The 22067-nt window shown below is 52.1% G+C and overlaps 2 protein-coding genes and 1 non-coding gene across 5 annotated transcripts in view; 2 read left to right on the top strand and 1 right to left on the bottom strand.

The window, feature by feature from the left end:
- TESC (tescalcin) overlaps positions 1-4690 on the top strand; it is a 40565-nt gene extending 35875 nt beyond the window's left edge. Inside the window, exons 7-8 of one of the 2 annotated variants that reach the window (XR_012914251.1) lie at positions 2064-2111; positions 4058-4690. Coding sequence is in view for 1 of the 2 variants with exons in the window: in XM_012756654.3 (XP_012612108.2) it covers positions 2064-2111; positions 4058-4135 (126 nt within the window). In the remaining variant the exon portion in view is untranslated. The remainder of the gene's footprint in view (positions 1-2063; positions 2112-4057) is intronic. The other variant, XM_012756654.3, reaches the window with a different exon arrangement.
- A 5436-nt stretch (positions 4691-10126) lies between these two features.
- The window catches only part of FBXW8 (F-box and WD repeat domain containing 8), a 116433-nt gene continuing 104492 nt past the window's right edge, over positions 10127-22067 (bottom strand). The window contains exons 9-12 of one of the 2 annotated variants that reach the window (XM_012756547.2): positions 15243-15416; positions 13627-13737; positions 13021-13179; positions 10127-10345 (exon numbers count right to left, since the gene is read on the bottom strand). In XM_012756547.2, coding sequence (XP_012612001.1) covers positions 13035-13179; positions 13627-13737; positions 15243-15416 — 430 coding nt within the window. In that variant the 3' untranslated portion in view covers positions 10127-10345; positions 13021-13034. Of the gene's footprint in view, positions 10346-10448; positions 13180-13626; positions 13738-15242; positions 15417-22067 lie in introns of those variants that run through there. The other variant, XM_012756546.3, reaches the window with a different exon arrangement.
- On the top strand, positions 20723-20784 carry LOC142863797 (U7 small nuclear RNA). The gene has a single exon (XR_012914435.1). It is a non-coding gene; the product is annotated as a U7 small nuclear RNA (small nuclear RNA).

The raw sequence follows: 22067 nt of genomic DNA, 5'->3' as shown, positions 1-22067 counted from the left end.
CTGTATTTTATCTGTCTGCTCTTCAGGCCTGGGGGAGGCCTCTGGCTTTGGTGAAACCAGCCACTCAGCAAAGTAACCGCCGAGGGAGGGCTGGAGACCTGGGAGGGGAGAGCAGGGATCTCCCGCGGGGTTGTGGGGCCCCGTTCCCGTTCGATTTAATTACACTCCCCTCCTTCAGATTGCTCCCTGTCCTGCTCCGGTTTCAACCGGCGATGGTTTTCTTAATTTGCTGTAGTGCAATCGTTGGCAGCTGGCAGCTGCTGATCTGCATAAAGCGACTCGGGTGAGCCCGGCCCCCCAAACCCCCGGGCGTGCGTCCCCCCGCCTGGAGCCGGGAGGGAAGGCAGCGCCACGCGGGTGCTCACCTGCCCGCCTGCCTTTGGTGCGTGTTTTCTGGTGCAAACAACGCCCAGGTCAGTGCAGTCCCCGCCCTGTGCACACAGCAGTGTCGCTCTGATGCCGTCTGGCCTCCGAGGACACCAGCCTCTCTGACCGCACTGCCAGAGACAGACGACCCGCCGTGCCCGCCGCTATGGACTTGGACTTCGAAAGGCGGCCATCGACTGGGCTGTGGCTCCCTTTGCAGTGCTGTCACTGGGGGCAGGATTGGGGGTCTCGAGGATGGGGCCGCCTTGCTGGGGTTCCAGCCCCAGAGGCTTCCCCAGCCCCCACCCCCGGCCGGGGATTGGGGGGCTTGTCTGTAATTAGCTTCCCCAGCCTGGGGGCCTGGGCTGGCCCGGCCCGGCAGTGGGAGGACAGCCACTTTGCTCTGTGCCGGCCAGTGGGAACAGAGGAGGAAAGAGCCCTTGGGGACAGAGCTAGCCTGGGCCAGCTGAGAGCCGGCGGTTTTTATAGAATTCTCTTAAAAAGTACAAAAAGAGGGTGCACAGTCCTGCCACCAGAAACAGCCCTCACGAACGTGGAGCCAGCTCCGTGGTCCCCGCTGGACCGGCAGGCTCCCTCCGGGGCTCCAGTGGCCTCAGCTGTAAAATGGGCATGAGGAGAGGGCCCGCCTCGTGGCCGGTCTTGAGGTTGGCATCAGTCAGTATTAAACGTCAACAGCGACCGGCCTGAGCAAGAGCGAGACCCCATCTCTAAAACAATAAGGAAAATTAGCCGGGCGTGGTGGCGCATGCCTGTAGTCCCAGCTACACGGGAGGCTGAGGCAGGAGGATCGCTTGGGCCCAGGAGTTTGAGGTTGCTGTGAGCTAGGCTGACGCCACGGCACTGTAGCTCAGGCGACACAGTAGGATCCTGTCTGCAAAGTGGAATCAAACTGAGGTGGCTCTTCATCTCTGTGCGACCCCCGCGTGTCCGCAGGCAGATGGCAGGGGGGCCGGTCATCGGTCTGGGAAAACGTTTGCGCACACGGGATCTGCAGACATCTGTCTGCTCCCGTCGATGTTTTGTTTGTTTTTCCACCGTGTGCTCATCACGGAGCCTTTTCCGTAGCGGCGTGTATAGACCGGCCCTTCTCCATGGCTTGGTCGTAGGGTCCTGAGAGTCGGTGAAAGGGGCAGGGGCCCCTCAAACGGTCCCCCATGTCCCCAGAGCAGGAAGGACACAGGTGGAGACTGTCACCGCTAAATGCACTCAATGGGGGGAGGCTCCTGGCAGGCGGAAGTGGCCTCGTGGTGGCCAAGCTCCAGCCCCACCTCCCTGGCAGCCAGGCGCTGTCACGGTGACTCAGGGGCCCGAGGGGCGGGCCACACAGGCCCTTTGTCCACTTACCCCTTGCCCCAGTGGCCTGGAACAGTTCTTATCGGTTCCGGGCCCCAGGGTGACGGGGTATCTTTGGTGGCCGAGCCCTGCGCCTCTCTCCTCGACCTCAGAGTCTCCCTGGGGGGTCCGGGGAGGGGGTACTGGTCTCCCTCCCATCCTCGGGCTGGTACTAGCCTGGTGCTGGAGGCAAACGATCTGGAATGTTCCCCCTTTTTGTCACGATTCCACCTGAGCAGCCCGGGCCATCTGCGTCCTGGGTGTGCGTTGGGGGCTGTGGGCAACCCTGGCGGCAGCCGGGCGGGACCGGCCGCTCACTCTCTGCCGTGTGCTCTTGCCCGCAGGAGCCCGATCAGGTGTACGAGGGGATCACCTTCGAAGACTTCCTGAAGGTGGGTGTGGGGCCCGAGTGGGGGGCTGGGGGAGCCTCGGCACCCCAGGGAGCCTGCCATTGGAGGAGGCGTGGGAGGGGGTCAGCCCGGGCGTGGCCTTTGGGAACCGTTTGAACTGGTTTTGCTCATCCGTATGGGAAGGGTTATACTCACAGGGGGTCAAAACAATTGCAGCAGCACCAAAGGGAATGCACGGGAAAATCGATTCCTCTCCCACCCGGGATCCGGTGCCCCCATCTTAGAGGACATAGGTAATCCCTGAGGGACATTTGGAACAGAGATTCCAGAAACTTTTTACATCTGTGCACACGGCAGCGTTTGCCAGGGGCAGCAAGGCGGCCGAGTGAGCCTGTGCCCCAAGCTGGGGCGAGACCTTGGGGGTCGAGGTCTGTCCGGCCGAGCTCGCTCCTCTGAGTCACCTGCCGGCAGTTGGACGTGGCAGGGGAGAGGACAGGCAGGCTGCAGTGCCCCACCATGACGGAACGGCTGGGCGGGGGCGGCTGGGGTCGTGTCGGCAGCCGCCTTTGCCCACTCAGATGCCCCAGCCCAGGCGGGGCCAAACGGTGGGGAGAGGCCAGAGTTTGCACGTGCCCCCAGGGTCACCCCAGCAGGTGCTGGGCCTGCTTGGCCCAGAGAGCGAGGCTTGACCAGGGCGACAGAGTGAGGAGCTGGAAGACTGGAGGCAACAGGGGTGCGGGGCCTCGTGCTCCCCAAGCCCGTCCCTGTACACCTGGGGGTCTTTTGGTGACCAGCCAGCCCCTTGCTTCCAGTGCTCTTGGTGACCGTGTGGTCACCTGGCATTTAGCAGAAAGCAACCTGGGTGTCCAGGCATCTTTCCCTGGAAGGTCTCTTCCCCCAAGCAAGGGTCGGAGCTGCTCGATGGGGGCCAGACCTGTTCCCTCTGCCTCCCCCGTGACTCCCAGAACAGCTGCAGGAGACGGGGAGTACCTGGGGGACTTCGGGCCACGTGATAGTGGCCAGAAATACCCCACGGCCTCCCTGCCGCCCGGGTGCCCACAGGGCTCAGACTCTCCCGCTCCCAGCCTCGTGGCTGTCCCTGGAGATGCTGAGAGTGACAGCTGGAGAGTTTGACGATCTTACATAAGCAGGGAGGCAGTGAGAAGTCACCCACCCACCGTGTCCCTCCGTTCCTGTTGGCACCCCCCGTCCCTCCATCTGTGGCCCCCAAGGGACCTGGGTTGCCAAGGAGCTGGCGGGCACAGTCGGGAGCCGAGGGGGCTTTGTGACATGGGCAAGTAGCTGTGGAGCCCGGAGCCCCACTAGGGCCTGGCCGGGACGGCTCGTAACGGCAGTGCCAGCACCAGGTCCCGGGCCAGGGACATGAGCTTTGGGCAGCAGTTACCTTTTTGGGGCAGGAGTTTGTCTAGAACACAAGTGGCCCCTCACCCCGGGGAGGTGGTAAAGACCAGACCGTCGTGATGGTTCACGTTACCGATGGTGGCCTAACGAAGGCTTCCAGCTGCACAGCCCCTGACAGCGCCCAGAATCTGTCACCTGAGTTCGAGGAGGGTTCTGTTGGAGCCCCCAGCACAGGCGGTGGGGCCCCCGAGTTGTACTGACAAAGAGGGCTGCGACAGGGCTGTGTAATTTGCATGAAAATCACAGAGCCTGGAGTGGTGGGTGAGACTCAGATGACTCGGAGCTGGGAGCTTGGATTCAGTACTTAATAATAACTCGCTGTGACAATCTCAGAAAGAATCCAAATGTCAGAGCCAAATTAACCAGCACAAAGACAGATGGAAGTGTTTCTCCCTCGCTTAGCTCACAGCCTCGAAACACGGCCCTCTGGTTGTCACCTGCCTGGAGCATCTGGGCTGGTGGCAGGAGAGGGCGGGCGGGTGGGCGGGTCGGTGGGGACAGGGGGCCTGGTCCCATGCAAGGCAGTGGCGGGGACACGCCTGAGGCTGCTCTGTCGTCCCTTCCAGATCTGGCAGGGGATTGACATCGAGACCAAGATGCACATCCGCTTCCTCAACATGGAAACCATGGCCCTCTGCCACTGACCCGCGCGCCGCCGGGAGAGACCGCACTCAGCCCCGGGCAGCGCCCCTCGCTCTGGCACAGCGCAGGCCTGGAGGGGACGGCCTTTTGCTACGGCTCGTGTAAATAGCCAGCACCCATCCACTCATCTCATGTCTCGTAGGGTACGGTACGTGGGACTCTGCTGTTTTTATCTCTAATAAAAAAAGGAAAAAAAAAAAAAAGGTTTGTTACTGACCCTGGCTTCTGTCGCTTCCTCACGTCCATTTAAGTGGCCTGGTCATCTGGTGGCATGAGACTGAATGTGAGGAACAAGCAGTGGCTGTGTGTTTAAAAGGCTGGTTTGGGAGAAGGACTTCTGTTTGTTTTGGGTAACGTGTCTGCTGTTCTCCCTGTCTAAGTACCGGGAAGCCCTCTGCCGCCTCCATCCTGGGCAGTGGAACGAGCAGAAGTAGCTCCTGCCCCGACGGGCTTCCGAGGTGGCCGGGCCGGGGCGGTTGGGGCTTCCTAGTGTCATGGCCACGTATCTAGACTCTGGAGACAGCGTTTGGAGCCCTCAGCCGTGCCCGTAGCGGGTATTTGCTCCAGCGCGCCCTGGTTTTCTAGGGGTGCGGGGATCGAGCCCCTGGCTGGTGGCTTGGGACCCCCAGATCCTGATGGGGCGGGGGCTGCCGGCTGGGGCTGCTCCTGGATCTTTCTGGCAGGAAGGGCCCAGGCGCAGGGCCCAGGGACTCCGGTCCCGGCGTGAGCAGCAGCGGTGGAGGCCGAGGAGGTGTCTGCCCCAGGTAAGCGTCTCTGACGACCTCGGTTGTCACTTCCTTACTTGGGAACCAGCTATTGCTGGGGCCAATGAAACAAAAGCAGGGTCGCCCAGGTCGGCGGTGGCCCAGGAGTCAGCCGAGGGCCAGCTCGAGTGGAACTCGCCTACCGGGGCCTGGGTGAGGCTGGCGACCTGCCCAGTGTGACTCTCTGGCTCCTCTGGGAGCGTGGTGCTGGCGGCCCTGGGTGACCTGTCCCCGTCGCCGTGCACCGCCTGTTTGTCTTCCGGGCCTTTTTCTGGGCTCAGCTGCTTCATCGCCGACACTCGCTGGGAGGCGCCCTTCTCGCCCTCCACAGTTCTCTTGGTAACTGGCAACTGCTCTTATGTGCATTCCAGAGTTTTCCGTGGCTTTAACACTGAGCATGCTTTATCTTACTTCCTTGTGCCCACGCCTTGCGGTCGGAATTCAGAAGGTGCCAAGAGCAGGCGGCGGAGTCTGCAGCCCACGCCCGTCCCCCGGCCTCCCCTCAGGGGCAGTGACAGTGGCCTTTTCTCAGATGTCCTCCCAGAGCACGCGGCGGCAGACGTGTGCACGTCCGTTCTTAGTGCCCTGCCTTTCCTCAGCGGGAGAGGCTGAGGCTTCGGTGTTCTGGTCGGAAGGTTTGCAGGTTCCGGATGGAAACTTGCAATGAGAGGGCGTGAGCCGGGGCGTCTCTGCTCCTGCGCCAGCCACCAGGCCTGACGCTCCAGCTAGAGGCGCAGGGAGTTCTTTGGTGCAGCCTGTTATGAGCCAGGTCACCCTGACACTGTTCCAGCGGACGGCGGCTCGCGCTGGTGGCTGCAAACGCCCCGAGCCCAGAGCGGGGCTGGGACGCCAAGTCGCCATCCTGGCCTTGGGGCCCCGGGCTCCGTGGGCAGTTGTCACGGTCGGTGCTCCGCAGAGCTGTGCCGCAGGCGACCCGCCCCGTGGGCACCCTCCTGCCCCGACTGGGTGCCCGAGCTGATCTGGGTGTTGCACACGTGAGCGTTTACTTTGACGGGCATGTGCTTATTTTAACGTGTGTAAGAAAAAAACGCAACTTGACAGCACATCGGGGGGCCCATGGGTGGATTGTTGCTTAGGATGAAAGTTGGAATTTAAATTTAAAACGCCAGGCAGCGCGGCGCGTCTGAGGGCCACGTGAGCACGCTGCGTCAGAGTGGCACGCCAGCACTGGGGAGGGGAGAAGTGGAGTAAGCCACCACCTCCTGGGGCTCTGGCACACGTGTTGTCACTGTCATTGGGAAGGTCGGCCAGCTGGCCGGGCCGGGCTCTCCTGCGGCCTCTGCTCTCCCGATAGGGCAAGCTGGTGGCCGGGGAGTGGCCCAGTCTCGGGCCGGTGAAGACTGAAGTAGCCTCTGGCGCTCTGCTCCTGGACTAGGCCCTGATGTTCAGAGCAGCGGGGCGAGGGCGGGGGCCCGTGCTTCCTACCCTCAAGGTGTCCGCTGTGTTGAGGAGGAGGAAGCCCCGGACGCTTCCAAGTAGAGCCCAGGCGGTTTCCTGAGATGGGAAATGGGATGTGATCTCCCATGTCTGCCCTGCCGTCCCCTTGGTGGCCCAGCTGCCGGCAGCAGAAATCTGGAAAGTCACTAGGACAGCCCAGTGGGGCGTCGGTCGTCGTGTTTACTCGCTCTTGTCCAGGTTGGAGCCTCCCTCTCCCGGCCTCCCCACGCTCCCTGCCCTGCCCGTGCGAATGGGACAGGTCTGTGGCCAGCACTGGCACCGCCACGCCAGGACTGGGTTTTCTGAGACTCCCCCAATTCACTTCGATTTTGGTATTTTCTTTCTTTTTGGGGAGACAGCCTCTGGCTCCATTGCCTTGGCTAGAGTGCCATGGTGTCATCATAGCTCCCAGCAACCTCAAACTCCTGGGCTCAAGCGACCCTCCTGCCTCAGCCTCCCGAGTAGCTGGGACTACAGGCACGTTCCACCACACCTGGCTAATTTTTCTATTTTTAGTAGAGATGGGGTCTTGCTCTTGCTCAGGCTGGTCTCAAACTCCTGACCTCAAGTGATCTTCCTGCCTTGGCCTCCCAGAGTGCTAGGATTATAGGCATGAACCACCACGCCAAGCCTGATTTTGTTCCTTTGGACAAGGACAGTTTGTTAGTGTAAAATGTTTTGTAAGTAATAAATCACCTTCCGTCAGCCCCTGTGCCCTGAGTCTTAGTTGGGAGTTGTGGCCACAGTGGGCACACGTCCGAGGCCACTGAGGGACCTGCCTGGTGTCTTTGAAGCTTTGGGCCATGGCATGTCTAAAAGCTAATTAAATGAGGCTGATTCACCGAAAGCCCGGTCCAGACTGCTCAGAAGAAAGCTCGCTTGTGCGCAGTCGCCGGGGGTGTCCTGGAATTGGCAAGGTTGGGGCTTATTTGCGCCGGAGCGTGGGCTGCAGGGTTCTCCTGCCCGGCGCCCGGCGTGCTCTGTGTCATCCAGCGAGTGATCGGGGTTGGCTACTCGTTGGTGCAACCTGGTCCCGGAAGGGGCAGGCGACTTTCCGGGCGGCGTGGTCTTGCGGGGCGGCTGGCTTGGATTAGCGAAGACCGAGGGCGCGGATCCAGAGCGGCCCCCCGCCTGGACGGCGCAGGACGCAGGCAGGTGGCTCAGAAACGGCTCCTGCTGCCTGCTGGACTGTCGGGCTTCTGCTTGTACCCAGGAGGGAATTCTGGCTGCACAGACCCTGACACAAGCGTTAGTAGCCCCCTCCCTCGTCCCTGGACGGGGACGTGACTGAATGATGGGGGACACCTCAACTGCAGCGGGCCAAAGAAGGTGACGTGCGTGTCCTGCAATGTGATCTAAAACTAGAGTGTGATAAGTCAACCAACCACACAGGTTAGCAGCCTGCCTTCTATCAGAAATGTCACCAGTGACTAAAAGGAAGTTGGCAGCAGTAAGGCAAATATTTGCAGGAAGCTGATAAGTTCATATTTGAGGGCCACAGGCCATGGGAGGAGAAAGCTGAGCCGGGAAGGTGTCCCCTCAGCCTGCTGGATGCCAGGGAGGGTCACCTGCCTCTCCCCTCAAAGGCTTCAGCCATCTACCTGCCAGGAATCGAGTCGAAACGGGCTCCAGTCCTGTACCGCCACGTCACCAAGGGGAAAGCTGGCTTTTTGAGGCTGAAAGAATATGGCGATTTGAACAAGCACGCTAATTTGGGAGGTTTACGAAAGGGTTGTGTAATGGAAATCTAATACGAGCAGCTCTGGGGACACGTTCTGCAGCCACGTTAAACATGAATTATGGATAAGGGAAAAGAGTAAGATGACGGCAGCTTCCAGCTCTGGCCAGGCACCCTCTTAGGGAACCAAGTGTTGCTGGACTTTAACAAAACAATCCCATTATTGTCTGGGCCGAGGGACTGCGGAGTTCTTTTGTGCTTTGCTAATGGGAGACGGGTCATCCTATAGATCTGATCCCTGTCACCGAGTAGTTAAACCTGTCCCCACCTGCCTGCAGTTAACAAGGCTAAAGACAAACTCCGCCGTGCCGGAAACGCCACCGTGTGACTTAAGTAGGCTGATGGAGAGTTAAAAATACCAGTTGCGTTGCCGAGAGTTTTGCGCACGCCGCCTTGCAGGCTGTCCTCCCACAGGCGACCTTGGGGAAGCCGGGAACATCGGGTGGGAGGACCCGGGGTGTAACCCCACCTCACCAGGGCATCCGCGCTGCCCTCGTCTCAGGCTCTTCCAGGTTCTGAACAAGTGCCAGCAGGGGTTTGGTCTCGGGTGAACCTGGCCCTGGGGGTGTGTGTGTGGGGGACTCAAGACTCTGACAAGGACACAGGCCACTCAGCCTTCTAACCTGCCTGTTGACCAAGTCAGCAAGGGACTGAGCTCTGGTCTTAAACGGGATGTGCCAGCACCCCAAGAGCGGCTCTGATGGGGCCGTGGGGAGGTCCAGGGATATGGTGAGGGGCAGCTTGCTGCCACCCCATTTCGGAGAAACACAAGGCAGCATTTGTCCTAGCACGGGCAAGGGAAGAAAAGATAAGCATGATGGGCTCAGCAGGGGGCATGCGGGGGGGGTGGGGCTTCGCTCCCTTTCTGGGGAAAGAGAAGGCCCCTGGGGTGGAGCAGGCTGCTTTTGGAAGCCCGTGTTTAGACTCAGAGGCCGAGAGCCGGCCGGGCCCACATGGCACCGCCACAGCCCGGCGAGAGGGAATCTGCCGCTGTGCACGAGAGGCAGCCCCCGTCCAAGTCGCCGCAGGCCCTGCAGCCACAGCCAGGTGACCATCTGGCCTGGCTGCGGGGGTGAGGCGGGCACAGGCCCGGCCAGCAGGTACCTCTAGCTCGCTGCTACCACAGCCGCCGCTCAGAGCAAAGGGCCCGTTGGGAGCAGGAAGCAGGAGACGGCCCTGTGCGGGCCACTGCCGCGGCACGGTTGGCACGGAAAGGCTGCCCCCTCCCAGGGGAGGCTGTTTCTCTACAGCTGTGAGCAAAGTTGCCTTGTGCTGGCATTTGCCATCTTAACAAGGGGAGTGGGAAGTACGATCCCCTTAAATTTGGGGCCTCCAGTTCTCGAGGGGGGGAAGGCGGTAGAGGACTTCATCTTGGGGGTTCGTCCACTTTCCTTTTCGGCAGGGACCAAGACCCCACTCTCGGGGAAATTCAGGTTTTCCTCTGATCTGCTGAAATCCAAGCAGCCAGCCAGGCTGGAAGTCCTACCTGGTGGGGGAAGGTGGCGCTGGCCCTAGGGTCTCTTTTAAACATGAATTACTGCCTGGGCAACAAGGCAGCACGTGGCCTGGACTGAAAAGCACACTCTAGTGGCAGAGACGACATTCTGAGGGGGGCTGTCTGTCCCCTTCAAGAACATAATGAAAGTGAACCATACATTTCCCTGGAAAATGCCGTTATGTACGATCTTACGTATAGCAGGTTGTTTGGTTCAAGGTCATGGTGGTGTGATGTTGAGAGAACAATCTATTCCCGCCCGTGCGTGTGGAGGTAGGTGCCTGTTCTCCCCACGTCCTCCCGAGTTTGCTCCCAGTCCTCCGGCTTCTTCCCACATCCCAAAGCTGTGCGAGCGCGCTTCGCCGCCGTGTCTGCGTGGGCGCGGCTGAGTGTGGGCGCGGCTGAGCGTGCCCTGCGACGGCACGGCTTCCTGGCCGGCGGTGGCTCTGGCCTTGTGCTCTGAGCCGCCAGGATCGGCTCTGGCCACCCACTACCCTGAACTGTGAAACAGGTTGGAAAATGAAGGCATGAATATGAATTATTGTAAAATAGAATATTTGTAAGGTCTACCGTAATCGTACACATGACAGACGGTGTAGTATGAAAGCGCACACGAGCCCGTCTACGACTTTTGAGGGGTGGCGGGGCCTCACTGTGTTGCGCAGGCTGGTCTTGAACTCCAAGCGATCCTTCTGCTTCAGCCTCGCGAGTAGCTGGGACGACAGCCGCGCGCCGGCACGCCCACCTTGTTTTTGACCTGCGTGGTAGCAAGAGGTGCCCTGACGATGTTTGCTTTGCAAGCATTCATTCCTTGATTTCACTCCCACCCCTACAACCACCTTTACTGACTCACTAAAAAATTGGGTAAATACTGACTTTATTAATCTTTGTTAAATGTAGGTATAGCTCACATTTATTTCAGTGTTTAGTATTAGAAATGTTTGGTTCAAACTTCCAAAGTTTGGTGATGTTTTCGTGACCGGAAATGTGCCGCAGGACCTTAACTCTTGTTTATATCCGGTTGCCTGTGGTAAAACTGGTTTAGTTATACATTGTTTCACTTCAAGTTGCGGTTTCCAGGAACCCAAGGATGATGATAAGCGAGGAGTTATGGTATAATGTTGCGGGTTGCTTGGATCCTGGGCTCGGACCCCTGTAGTGGAGGTTCTGGGACCTGCCACTCAACTGTGAGCTGCAAACAGGGCCATGATGGCAGGTAAGATTTCAGGGGAATGGGGGGAGAGGAGGTAATACCTTGCCCACGTGTTAAAATGATTTGAGCAATGTATAAATTCAAAGCATTTAATATGCAAACTCAACACACGGAGTAGAAAGCAAGAGCCCCTGGGGGTTGGCCCTCCAGCTCCTGCGCGGCATATTTGAGTCTCTTCTGTCTCTAGGGGAGATGCCGAGTGGAAGAGATTGAGAAGCAGAAGAGCTAAAGAAAAGTGGATGATAAATCCACTAAAAACCCAGAACTGCGAAGCAGCTCCGTCAGAACGCCAAAGGGGTAAAGGTGAGGGGGGTGAGCAGAGGCGACAGCTGCCGAAGGATTTTGTTATTGCTGGGTGTTGGTTTAAAGGGTGTATTTACCTTCTGCCCGTTTTGTTCGGGTTTCCAGCAGCAAACACTGTCTGCGGCTGGTGTTTCTGAAGAATACGTTCTCCTTCACAGAACCCAGGCAGTTTTCATGAATGGGAGGGACATTCTAAACAGGCTGGGGGGGGGGGGGAACTGAGCCTGTGATGTTTGCACCCTGGCCCAGCTCTTGGCAGTGAATGATGGCAGGTTTAGTGAAAATTTCTGGGTCTAAATTGCTGCAAAGGTAGGGAGGGAGCGCGCGTACCTGCAAAATCAGACTGAAAGAGACTGCTTCTAGAGAAGACTGCCCTTCTCCCCAGAGCAGTGGCCCAGCTGCACTCAGACTCTGGGAGAAAGGAAATGCAGGCTTAATGGAAACCTTACACAGACAAGAGCAGGTAAAACGCCTGCGTTTGCTAAGGGCAGGCTGGCTTCACTTACAATACGGTGGAAAAGCGGCAGAGAGCCCTCTGGGGCCCCAGGGAGGTGACGCTTCCCAGTTGGGCTCCACTTTTCCACGTAGTTGCAGATGGACATTTAATTAAGCAATCTGAACCACCTTCGTGACTGGAAAGTTCCAGGCCTCCTCAATAATATGCACCTATGTGCAACAGAGAAGCTCAGTTTTTCTCATGCATCAATGTGAGCAACTGACCCCTACACTGAAGGGACTTCACTTGGTTCAGTTCCTCACCGCCCCTTGAGCCTTTTTGCTTAGCCAAGAGTTGAATATTTTCTCTTTAAAAAATTGCTTTTGGCTTCATATTAACTATTTGTTGGTTTTCTATTTGATTAAATAAGAATAAAAGCAGATATTAATGAATCCTTCTACTTTCTTTAGGATAGCTGCTACCTTTTTTGAGCTTTCTAGGGTGAAAGCTTGTTCATTTATTTTCTACTAAAAAAGTCGCAGCTCTTCTCCGTCCCTTCTGGGTTTTGTATTCAGCCCTTTCATTATTAGCCTGGTCTAGAGAGGTCATAGGCAAGAGTGTTTGGAATTTCCAGGTGTATGTTTTACTATTTTGCTTTTTTGTTGATTTATGATTATACTGGCTTAGGTCAGTGAATCTAGCCTGTGTGGTATCAGTCTTGGCACATCTGAGCTGTTTTTTGTGGCCTTTGTGCATGCGCTAAGGCTATTTGAAAAGGTACCTATAGGATCAAGCTAGTTAATGATAGCAAATCCTACAAATCTGTGAGGGTGGATTTTCTCTCTGTTGTTCTATTAGCTGGATGCTGCTTCTGTTTAGGAAAGACATAAATCAAGAGTACTGTAGCACTGGCTTTAATACTTTGGGATTGGAAGCTATGGTATCAAACTGGACAGTCCTCTTGAGCTGTCCTGTTTTATCTCAGTGGTTTCAGGTCAGGGTTCCTCATTGTCTGCGGAGGCTCACCTTCCATTCCCTATGGAGGATGGCTGCTTAGTCAATGGATACTTAGAAAATATGAACTTTGTATCACATACTGTAAATGTAGTAGTAAACAAAATAGTCATTAATGAAACAGTAACTGTATAAATATATAATTCTAAAGCATGGTAAAAGCTATGAAGAAAGAGTCCTGCTAGGATAGCGCGTCAAGAGCCGGGATGGAGCAGGGGCCCTGCAGCTGTAGTGTATGAAAGGATGTGGGGGCGTCACAGGGTGGGCTGGAGGGGTGTCCATGGGAGGCACATGGGGAAGGAGGTTAGGTTTGAGTCATCAGCATTTGGTACTCAAAGCCACAGGAGAGAGGAATAAACCTTGACAGACTCCAGCTTTTCACAGGCGGAGTGCACTGGCGAAGGGGGTGCAGGAGCCTACGCTGTCACCCAGGTGCAGCTCCGCTGATTTTATAAGAAAGACTTACAAAAATCTTTCTCCCTAAATACGGTCATAGGAAAAAGCCAGCGCGAGGTCGTGGTTGTAGCCAGCCATGGTGTCAGAGGATGAACGGCACATGGGAAGAGGGCTCTGGAAGGCCAGCTGGTCTACCGCAAACTCATAGGCGTGGATCAGCCCCCGGTGCCTGGAGAAAGCACAGAGGACACCAGGTCAGCACTGCATCACTGGCCCCTGACAGCGGCTGTCTTTGCATTCATTTCACATTAACAGGTATGTCCTTTGGACCCACAGTGTGTCAGACACTCACAAGCCCCGGCCTAGAGCCAGGCTGGCAGTCCAATGAGACAAAGGTACCCGAGTCCACTACACTGAGCCTTGCCACTGTGACAGATCTAGCCACAGCAGCCCCCTTTCTCTGTACAGCCCACAGCCACCAACCCCACGCCATCCTGCATCTGCTGCAGCACTTCAACAGGTGCTTGGGCTACTGTCACTCCATTTTAAAGAGAATGGCCCTGCCTGAAGGTACAGCCCGTAGCAGGCAGTGTGGCACAGGAGGTTCTATTAATAAATCAGACCAAGGTCGTCTTTTCTGGACTAGTACCAATGCAGCCCAGCCCCACCGACTGACCTCTCGTGAGTCGCAAAGTTGTCCAGGTCGGCGTTTCGCACCACCCGCTCGTAGGGCACGTTGGCTGTGATGAGGCTGTGGTTGTTGAACGAGATGTGACGCACAGGGTGTCTGGGGGGAGAGAGCGCTGTCGTGAGGGCAGGTCTCATGTACCGCCTACGGTTGCGGGGGCAGCGTCCTGCCAGTTCCTAAAGCTAGCGTGAGCAGGACACCTCCATGCACTACTGCATTCTGGCTGACTGCCCCAGCAGCTTGGTGTGTTCCAGAAAGAAAGGGGCAGGCCGCAGTGGAGACCTGTCCCAGCTCTGGCTTCCTGGTCGGTAAGCCCCCAGACTCTCCAAGACAGGTTCCCCCTCTGCAGGGCATCTTCAGTATGGATCCATAACTGCCAACCTTCTCCTGGAGGGTATACTCGGGTTTTCAAAAGTACATTTAGAAAATCTTGGAAGAATATGGCTTCAAGTCTGTATGACACAAGCTTTCGCTCCACTGAGCCAGGAGCCACTGGTTAAAAAAGAGAAGTTCCTGGCTAGTTCCCATTAAATATGGCCAAGGCTGCTGTAGCATAAGGACGTTACAAGCTACACGGAATAGGGGACGGCCAGCGCAAGGGACTTTCTGGAGCAGCCACCGGAGGGAAGCGAGAGAGGAGGACCTGGGGGACTGACTGAAGTGGACAGGACCTCCTGTGAATGGCCCACCTGAGGGAGTGCAGGCCTAGGGAACTGTGCCCCGGGGCTGGCCAGTCCACTTGTAAAACAAGGACTGGGGTTTCCTCAAAGGCAGTGCTTCTGGAGTCCACACGGTGGGAGTTTTGTTGCCTTTTGGCACCATCTGGTGGCCACTCAGTGTATCACAGAAAGGGTCGATGTACCTGTTTGCTGCATCAAGAGGGGACCATAAATGGGCAGTGTGGACAACACCCAGGGTCTGAGTCTGATAAAAGCACCGCCCTCCAAGGAAGAAACCAATTCTTCCTTTAACCAGCTATGCCCCGCCAGCATGGATGTATCTGCATCTGTGATGCCATCAGCCTGTGCTTTGGATACAGTGTTAAAGGTTGAAATTACAAATTTCTCCTTAGGACTGAAGGTATTCAGCCTTCAACTAAGTGTCCTTTAGATTAAAAAAAAAGTGTGAGGAAAGTCAAGTCCATGATCTTTGGGCAGAAGCTCACAGTTACAAAGGACATGCCTCTGGAGTGCAGGGGGCCCTTTCCATCCATCCACCTGTGGGCAGAGAGGGCAGCCTACACGTCAAGTTTCCTACATTTTTGAGTTACCTTTCCTGTTTGTTAAGATGGAGGAATCCTAAAACAACCAGAACAGCACTTGCAAGAAAGTGGTTCCATTCTTGGAGAAACGTGGGCCTGAAGACTAAGGACCAGGTGTGAATTACAGCAGTCTCAATGATGTCAGAGAGAACTGCATCTTCTCTGACCAGCACCATTTCCAAGCCTCAATTTCCTCATCTGAAAAACGGAGACAGCATCGTATGGCTCCCGGGGTGAGGACTTGCCCCGTGAGGTGTTTAGCACACTGTCTGGCTCAGAGGGGGCACCAGTCCTGGCGTGACTGTCACTGCCACTACTAAAAGCTCCTCAGGAGCCACCTTACCTGGAATGCACCTCCCACAGCTTCTGGTTCATCCGATAATCCCACACGGACACCAGGCCTTCCTCGCCTCCACTGACGATTTTCCAGTCGTCCATCTGGACAGCAGAGACCCCAAGCTGGTGGGCAGAGAGCGACAGGGCGATTTTGTCCGTGCGGAGGTCATGGATCCTCACCCTGGAAGGCCCAAGAAGAGCAGCAAAGGGAACTGGGATTAGAGCTAAAGCTTGAAAACACAAATTCCTCCTCAGTTGTGCTGCTCCTTTGCTTGCAGGCATCTATGATAATATCAAACTTGTATCTCCCCATCAGCACACTGTCAGAGTACCCACAACCAAAAGCTGCAATGCTTTAGAAGTACACGGAGCAAGAAGGACAAGGATCTTAGCTGCCCTGGTACCCACTTAGTCTGCTCAACAGGGAAAAGGCGCCTGTGTCATTTAGAAGGAAGTTGAGATAGGACTGGCTGTGTGACTCCAAACGGGCTGGCCTGAAAAGCCTGTCCCAGTGGTAGCTTTACCACCCACCATGGTCATTTTGCTGGTGGTATAATAATCTGTTAAAGGCAAGGAGAAAATCAGGTATACACCCCAACTCCTTGCCTGGCCAGGGAAGTACCACTTTTTTGGTATTTAATTCAACTTTCTGAGCCTATTACCATCTTGTTGAAATTCAGAAAAGTTTTTATAGTTGACTGAGCACCACAGCACTGTGGTAAGTGACTGCCAGTGTCCACGTACTTTTTTACCTGCCTTATAATAATATGAATTACTGTAAGGAACTCTTTAAAAACTTTTATATGCTATATTTTCACGAGGATAAATTAAATGACACAGAAATTTCTCATCCACTACAAATACCACCCTACTTACTATTAGTTCCAGAAATAAGTTACAAGAGCTAAAATTGAATGTGGCAAAATTTAAGCAAATTGACAAATATAACAGACCTGAGGAAGGAAATAGCAGAGGTCATAAACAGGTGGGAAACCACACAATGCTCGTGGGTCAGCAGAATCAACATTGTTAATGCACTCCCTATCAAAATACTGTCATCATTTTTCACAGATGTAGAAAAAATAATTTTACACTTTGTATGGAACCAGAGAAGACCCCGGATAGCAAAAGCAATCCTAGGCAATAAAAGCAAAATGGGAGGTATCAATTTATAGCCTTGTAGTATAGTTTGAAGTCTGGTAGTCATTAAAACAGCTTGGTTCTGGCACAAGAACAGGGACATAGACCAGAGAACCCAGATATAGCCATCTAATCTTTGACAAAGCAGACAAAAACATACACTGGGGAACAGAATCCTTATTCAATAAATGGTACAGGGAAAAGTGGCTAGCCACATGTAGAAGACTGAAACAGGATCCACACCTTTAAGTTTAAGTCTGTTACCCAGTGTAACTATTGGAAACACTCTTCTAGACATTGGCCTGGGCAAAGAATTTATGAAGAAGACCCCAAAGGCAATCATAGCAACAAAAATAAATACATAGGACCGGATCAAATTAAACTGTCAGGAGAGCAATCAACCTCCAGAATGGGAGAAAATTTTCACAAGCTACACATCCAATAAAGGGCTGATAACTAGAATCTATTTAGAACTCAGGGTTGATTTTTTTCTTGCTGATTTTCCTATTCAAAAAGTAGGCAAAGGACATGAACAGAAACTTTTCAATAGCCACCATCTCTAATCATCAGGGAAATGCAAATCAAAACCACAATGAGATATCACTTATCTCCAGTGAGAATGGCCTTTATCAAAAAGTCCCAAAATAATAAATAAATGTTGGCATGGATGCGGAGAAATAAGAACACTCCTACACTGCTGGTGGGACTGCAAACTAATGCAACCTCCGTGGAAAGCAAAAATGGAGATACCTTAAAGCGATACAAGTAGATCTACCATTTGATCCAGCAATCCCATTACTGGGCATCTACCCAAAAGAACAAAAGACGCTCTATAAAAAAGACATCCACACTTGAATGTTTATAGCAGCACAATTGCAAGCACATGGAAACAACCCAAGTGCCCATCAATACACGAGTGGATTACTAAAATGTGGTATATGTATACCATGGAGTACTATTCAGCTCTAACAATGGTGATCTAGCACCTCTTGTATTTTCCTGGCTAGAGTTGGAACCCATTCTAAGTGAAATATCCCAAGAATGGAAAAATAACCACCACATGTACTCACCAGCAAATCGGTTTCACTGATCAACACCTAAGTGGACATATAGGAACAACATTTATCAGGCGGGTGGGAAGGGGATGGGTATATACATATATAATGGGTACGGTGCGTACCATCTGGGGGATGGACATGCTTGAAGCTCTGACTCCGGGGGTGAAGGAGGGGGTTAGGTGATACACGAAACCTAAACATTTGTACACCCATAATAAAAAAAGTTTTAACAGGCTCTATGATGCAAGTCAAAAGATCCTACCATCTAGCAGGGGAGCTGGTTAAATATCATAAACATGTGTTTGACCCCAAAAATGTGTGGAGAGACTGGGTTATAGAACATGCTGTAGATAATCCTGACTCATGAACACGTGCATACACGGATATTATTTTCAGAGTTCTGAGGGAAAATTATTTTGAACTAAACATTTTATACCTATCAAGTTTGACGGTATTATGAGGCTTTGTGTATTAAAACAGAAAAGGACTTTAAATGACTTGCCTGTGGACACTCTGCAAGAAAGTGATATAGCGACACATCAGAAGGTATGTGAGGAGCCAATACACAGGCCCACAGTGAAGTATCACGGCACAAGCAGACGGGCAGCGTGTGTAGACTGATGCACATAGGACAAACGACCCACTAAGGAGAGCTTCACATATCACAAAGCAAAACTAAGCATATGCTACACGAGAAACGCACATTTGCAAATGACAAGGAAGAGATTATAATTCCAATATTAGAAAACGTACATTTCAGGGCACAAGAGCATTATCTAAGAGCACTTTATAACAATACTAAGTGTTTGGAAAAAACACGAACTTGTTTTTTGTAGGTTTTGTTTTTGAATTATTTCTTTAGTCATTATAATCAAGTTTTCTGTTTCTTGAATTACTTTTTTAAATCTCCAAATTGGAAAACAGATGAATAAATGACTTGCTGGGAAAATAAGAATCACCAAAACTGACCCCTAAACAGATAAAACGACAAGAGCGAGCTGGGAAAGCTATCAAGGAGCACTAGTCCTCACCAAACAAGAACAGGCGACTTTGGCCAAACTTGTAAGGAAGAGCTACCTCCAGGGCTATGTAAACTGTCCTACAGCATCCAAACTGTACACGAAGCCGGCATTCTATTACCAGAAACCCAACAGTGAGAGCACAATAAGAGAAAACTATAGACTCTCTGGCAATACGCCACAAACAAGTGGAATCTAAGAAAAACCACAGGGTCATTTCCATGGATTCCCAAATCTGGTAACACCAATTCCTTATGAAAAGCCTGAAAATACAGTGATACACTATCACCATTATTATCTCACATTGTTTCTTTAAAAATAAAATATGATTAGATGAGGAAAAGATGAAAAGTGTGAAAATTGGAAAGAAATGGGCAAATTTATCATTAGAGAAGACAATCCAAAAGAATTCAGTAATCATTGAGAATCAATTATAAATATGCTAAAACCAGCAGCTGTATTATGCACAGATCACCATGAGTCTTAAAAATGTAACCAAAGATCCCACTTATAATAGCAATTAAAGGCAAAATACTCTTAATTTTCTCAACTTGGAGCTATACCACATACAACAAATAAATTATGAAGGGTTCAAAAGAGTTAAACGTAATTAGAAATATTCAGAATAGGGAAGGCCTTTCTAAACATAACAAAAACCAGAAGCCAAAAAAGAAAAGATTATTTTTCCCCCATATGGGGAAAGTTAAACGATGAACTGGGGAAAATGTTTGCAACAAGGAGTGCTAACTTATAATAAATTACTTCAAAGACTGACAATCCACTATTAAAATGAAAGAAAAATGCACAGAAAAATACTAATAGGTTTTAAACATGTAAGATGATTAAAACTGCAATGCAATATCACTTTAACAAACATATTTCACTTTTGACCTAGCAATTGCACTTCTAGGCATTTATTTAGGATGTGTCTACATACCTGTACACCTACACACGAGGCCATTAGCCACAGTACTGTTTTTAGTAGCTAAAGATAGGGCTTCTGTTTCAGACAACTTGTTGACCCGTCCACTGTAAGTTACTTAATAAAGCTGGATAAAATATAACATCCTTTTAAATCCACTGCTGAGCTCACACAGTGACTTACCCAGGGCTCAGGCTGAAAACCAGACCAAGGAGCATGTTGCCGTGTGGTAGGGTAAGGCTGTTGGCAGGTGCCAGACCAGTGGGTTTGGAGCTCAACACCATGCAGGGGGCTTGGGCCCACCTGAAGGGGGGGAGGGGAGTGCCGAGATTCTTGTCTTTTAAAAAAACACAAACCATAGAAAGCTTCTATAAAAAATGAAAAAGGTGAATTCCTGATACAGGCTAGAAGAAAAATCTGAAGAAGTTACAAAGCAATAAACAAAGGAAAAATGTGAGGAGTGAAAAGACAAGGAGGATAGAAGTGGCTGGCCCAGCTTACATGCAGAAGGAGAAAACAGCCTATGACAAAAGAGCAATATTCAAATAGGTAAGGGTTATGTTCCTGGAATCGATGACATCCAGACTCAACGTGTACTAATCAGAATAAATAAGAAATACACACTAAGAGGAGAATAAAAAATGGGAAAACACAAAAGACAAAGAGGTCTCAAAAGCAACCTGAAGGAAAAAGACATTACCTATTAAGATAATTAGACTGACGAGAAAAATTAGAAACAATGTTTCAGTTACCATGAATGGGAATGACCGGATGTCAGTGGCACGATTAACGAGATTAACGAGCACATCGACGAGGGCGAGTTAGAGCAACTATGGTACAGCCATTAGACACGGGGCAGTGGTGTGAGCAGGTGTACACCCCGCTACACGTGTGTGCACAACCCTGGGGGGACACTCAGCCTTAGGCAGTCACAGCGGAGGGGAGGGGTCACAGGAGACCGCCTTCTCCCTCTGTGCCACTATGTGCTTTTGAACTCCATTTTGAATGCTCATGCTACCTGTTTTAAGTAAAACTGAAAAGTGTTTAAGATAAAATTCTGGAAGGACATCCTCGAAAACCTCAACAGCAGGGAGCCTGAGAGAAGAGGAATGGCAATGCTGGACACTGCCATGTCGACAAAACAAGAACTCGTTCATGCCTGGGAGGGGCACCGGCGGCCTTCAAGAGTCCCAGCCACACACTGCCTCTTAAACTGAGTGGTGGGTGCACAGGCATTCTCGGTTATTCTTGAAACTGTACACATACCTTACAAACACTCCCATATGTACACCCTGCCTCATCATTTTAAAGATACATTCATTTTTTTCCTTAGGTACTGGTAGTCTTAGAACATTACAGCTCTTTTAGAATCTGTCTAGCAGGTTTTCCAGTCCTCATTGGAAGACCTCCCCCCCAACCCCCAACACACACTAAAAAGAACACACAGGCGAGACTGTTAATGCTTCCTGGAGGCCACGCAGGTGAACGAAGAGGTCTATTGCTACAGAACTCCATTTAGTCCTGCCTTTCCAGTGAAGAGTCTAGACTAGCAAGACAGAACATGAAATTTACTTTGAAAACAAAGACTGGCTCTGTTAGTATTTAGACGCACCTATCTTTTGTAGGTAAGAGCTGAGGCTGTTTGGGCAGAGAGAAAGAGTTTAAGTGCCATAAAAGGAACGCTGGCTCTACGCTGTAAGGGGAACTTGAAAAGGGCGTGGTGGGGGGGGGGGAGAGGAATTCTCAGCCCAAGTACTCTTCAGTGCATGTTTGGTTAATAAGGGTCTATTTTGCTGTGGTGATTTCCACAAAGAGCTCCTCTGTTGAATATTTATACTCCATAATTTACAGTTTGGCTGTTAAGGAGACAAAGGCAAACACAAATTTGGTCCAGAAGTTCAAAGTTTGCCATCTGTTTTCCTATTGTATTTAGATACCAGCATGCATGGCTCCAAACAAAATAAACAAATACACCAAAAGATACAGCATTAGTGTATTTTTTTATCACAAAGGAAAACAAAAATGGGCCAAAACACAACTGAGCTTCTCCCCACATGAAAAAAAGGAAAAACATTTTTCTGACATCTCCTTGGAGAGAGAGCATCACTCTGGCTTCTCGCTGACAGAAACAGCGAACGCCACAGTGTGCTAAGTCCACGCACGCCATTCAAAAATCACATTAAGAAACAGGTACCTGCCTCGCACATCTGACAGCGTGCAGCACCACACGGAAATGCAGCGTACCCTGGCACGGCCCGTAACCTCGGCACTCAGATCAAATACTCGACTCTGGGAAACAGGTAGCGCAGCAAATGGGCACAAAAATATGCCAAGACAACTGATTCCAGGGACAAAAAGAAGCCAATGGTAGATATTGTGAATCCCTATCTAGCGACTGTTTCATCAACTTTGCCTGCTGAAAAGAAAAATAATTGGTCTGAAAGCTGTAATTGTATTATGTTTAATATTCATGGTTGGGCTTGCAGGACTGTTCCAACACTCCCTCTCTCCAGCCCCTCTCTAATGAAAATCACACCATAGGAGTCAGCTCTAGCCCGCCAATTAAAACAAAAGACACCAGAACCTTCCAAAGACTCCAACAGAGGAGCATCCATCTGATGGGCAGGAAATCGTGCTGGAACCGAGAGGGAGGCACGCTCTGGTTGGTCCTGTGTTAAGAGCTTTGAATAACT

The sequence above is a fragment of the Microcebus murinus genome, chromosome 22 (genome assembly GCF_040939455.1).
Source record: "Microcebus murinus isolate Inina chromosome 22, M.murinus_Inina_mat1.0, whole genome shotgun sequence".
Classification (NCBI taxonomy): domain Eukaryota; kingdom Metazoa; phylum Chordata; class Mammalia; order Primates; family Cheirogaleidae; genus Microcebus; species Microcebus murinus.
This window is presented reverse-complemented; position numbering and strand designations above follow the sequence as displayed.